General features: G+C 42.7%; 1 protein-coding gene across 1 annotated transcript in view; it reads left to right on the top strand.

Annotated features, from left to right (window-relative positions):
• Positions 1 to 2,559: 2,559 nt before the first annotated feature.
• The window catches only part of T265_14909 (hypothetical protein), a gene marked incomplete at both ends in the record, with an annotated part of 9,091 nt that continues 8,643 nt past the window's right edge, over positions 2,560 to 3,007 (top strand). The window contains 1 exon segment of the mRNA XM_009175777.1: positions 2,560 to 2,702. Coding sequence (XP_009174041.1) covers positions 2,560 to 2,702 — 143 coding nt within the window.

Raw genomic sequence — 3,007 nt, 5'->3', positions numbered from 1 at the left:
GAAAGTCGGGCCCGATAAACAGGTTACTCATTTGAAACAAGCAACCAGCCATTGGGAAAAGCAGGTCATGGATGCACATGAGCGAAAATTACTATGTGGGCCATTTAAGTGGAATAAAAAGGTTCAAAAGGTGTGCCCTACAGCTAAAAGGTGACGGAGCTTCGGTGTGAGCCGCCACTCAGGAAGCGGCACATCAGAACGTGTGTGTGAATGAATCGACTGTGGAAGTAAGCAAGGATTACAATAAATGAGTATATATGAACCTAATATTTGAGGTGCGTGCACTGCGCGTTATCAGAGGATGTGGCGTAGCTCTCAAAAGCGATTAACTATTGCTTCGTTTTGGTTTATGCTGGACCTTGGTAAAGAATAACATCAGAAGTTAAACAGTGACCCAAAAATGTGAGCCGACTTGAAGAAACAAGATGTAAATCGTCTAAGCACAGAAACTTAAGGCCAAAGGTAGGGGAGGATAAAGGCAGTGGAGATGGGCATGGAAAAATTACAATGACTTGTGCTAGGCGCTCTCAGAAACAGACCTTTACTTGAGGGTGTTCGTGTAGATGCGGCCCCAGGAAGTGCGGACGAGGCGAACACGGTGCGGAAGTAGCTGGTAAATGGGTGGGTAGCCAACGGAAAGGCCTATCGAATAGGACAAATATGTGTGGGCAAGGCGTGTTGAGAAAATGGATCATAGACATTAGGATCTATCGACCGCTTAAAGGGCAAAAACGAGATATGTGGAATTGTGGTGACGTATGTTGCTTCGATGCGGGATAAAGGATATTTTCCCAGAGTAACTAGGTGGAATACTATTGCATTCTTCGGTCAGATCATCATAGTCTGGGGCGATGGCATCAGTATTGGCTGTCTTTTTTGCCCAGTACTCGGATAGCTTGGACCAGGTCGTGTAAGTGGAAATGAGTGAGGCTACTTCGGCGTGAACGGTGATGAATGCACATGTGAGATACGGAGAAGAGCCTCAGTGTAGTCTGAAAGGGCGACCTGTTTTCAACGTGTTATATGTTTCTAAGATGCGAAAGTTTTTTTGGATTTAAACGGATAATGAGGACACGAAATGGTTGTTTACAGAGGCAAGTACCGAAAAAAAGAAAGATTCCCCTAGTTTATTTTTTTTGATGCTGACGAATGAGATGTTTACATGATATTGTGACGACGGAACAGTTGCTCCTATCAAGCAACAGGTTATAACTATCGGGAAGCAAGAATAGGGTTAAGCCAGGATTTAGCGCTCGAGGGGATCAGATTTGACATCAAGAAGCCGTCTACTCAGTTGGTATTTGTGACGGCTACTTTCCTGGGTACACGTGTGAAGGCTCATAAGATCCTTGAATTTTAGGATCTTACTACCGCTTCGCACACTAGAATAGCGTTTACTGTAAATGACCAAGATAAGAAACACCGTTTACAGATGTGGTTGTGAAGGGCTGCCCTTGATCATTGTATTAGGTTATAGTCCATAACTGAATTTTCGCAATCATCATTGCAGATAGACACGGGCTTGACAGTTACGTTAAATATTCAAGATAAGCAAAAGCGCGTGAACTTAACATGATGAACAGGGATAATGTGCCTTATTTCCCGCCAACGTCGTTGAGGTTTTTGACGCAATCGAGCCGAGTAACGTCATGCTTTTCAATGTGAAAAATCTCATTGGGATGTTAGAGTGTCACATGCATTACTCCGTGTCTATTCCTGCCTAAATGAGATTACAAATAACCGACGGCGATGCACACTTTCACCACTACTGCATAGTGCATCAAGTTGACTTTGATTGTTGCGGTGAGCGCAAGGCAGGCTTTCCAAAAACAGTACTGTACCGAAGTTCACTAAAAATCTCATCAGGTTTGTAATGCCTGAAGAATATAAAGCAAACAAACGTTAATGATATAACAACATAGGTGGAAAGTTACGTTGTATATTCTATAGATCATACCTTTCATTTGAAGAATAGTACGAACCTCAAGGCATGATAAGACTTAGTTTCGCGCTATATCTCATAAACTGGAAATCACATGGAAGCCATGGGTGGTTGGTGACCTGCCCATTTGAACAAGATGTTTTGATTTATTAACAGAATGACTCAGTCGCTCCGCTTGATTCAGAAGGGATTCGTAGCATTGGATTTTGCTGGTGAGGCATGTAGAGGTCACCTATCAGATCACGCGTCACAAACACCAAAACCACGTGACGATTCCTGTCCCACTTTCAACCTTAGCCGACAACTTGCACACTACTTCTCATCCGTTTTTCTTTGCGCGGCTACCACTTGCGTCACCATACATACAACAACTAATCAGGTCAAGTTTTATTCATGTTCGTGCATCACACACGGAGGGACAGCCCTCTCCTCGCACTGCACACAATAAATAGGCGTAAAACTCCACCCAATATACGCTAGCGTGCACAGGACAGGAAGTCGACTGAGTTCCACAAGTCTCCATGGATAACTACTGAACACGTGTAGCAGCGATACTGCAGAGGAGACACTTCGCGCATCCGAAAATTTACTCAGGGATTCTCAACAAGTGTCCTAAAATGACAAGTCACTTTTCGGCTCATTCCACTTTTTGTATTGTTTATATGAGTCAAGTGCACCCAACTATTGTATTCATCATTCTAGTAAAAAACGTCTGTAAGCGTTTGTCACCTTCTGTTAATCAACTTAATTACGTTTCAAAGTAGATCACTTACAGGCGCAGTTAATTTGGTTTATCTTATGATTGACGGCGTTCTATGGTTTCATATGTTTGTTGGCAAATTAGCTTCTGTCCTGTTTCCATTCTCCATTTGAGAAAGCGTTGAATAAATATATGAAGGATAACCATGTAGGATTTGTGTGTGCAGCATGCACTTGAAGCACCTGTTACGGCTATCTGCTTTCTGAATTTGAGCTACGCGTGCCAATCCACGAAAACGACCAAGAAATCCGAATTCTGGAATCACGGTACTATTGCAAATATAATAATATGCATATTCAACAAAC

This window comes from Opisthorchis viverrini, assembly GCF_000715545.1.
Source record: "Opisthorchis viverrini unplaced genomic scaffold opera_v5_291, whole genome shotgun sequence".
Lineage (NCBI taxonomy): Eukaryota > Metazoa > Platyhelminthes > Trematoda > Opisthorchiida > Opisthorchiidae > Opisthorchis > Opisthorchis viverrini.
This window is presented reverse-complemented; position numbering and strand designations above follow the sequence as displayed.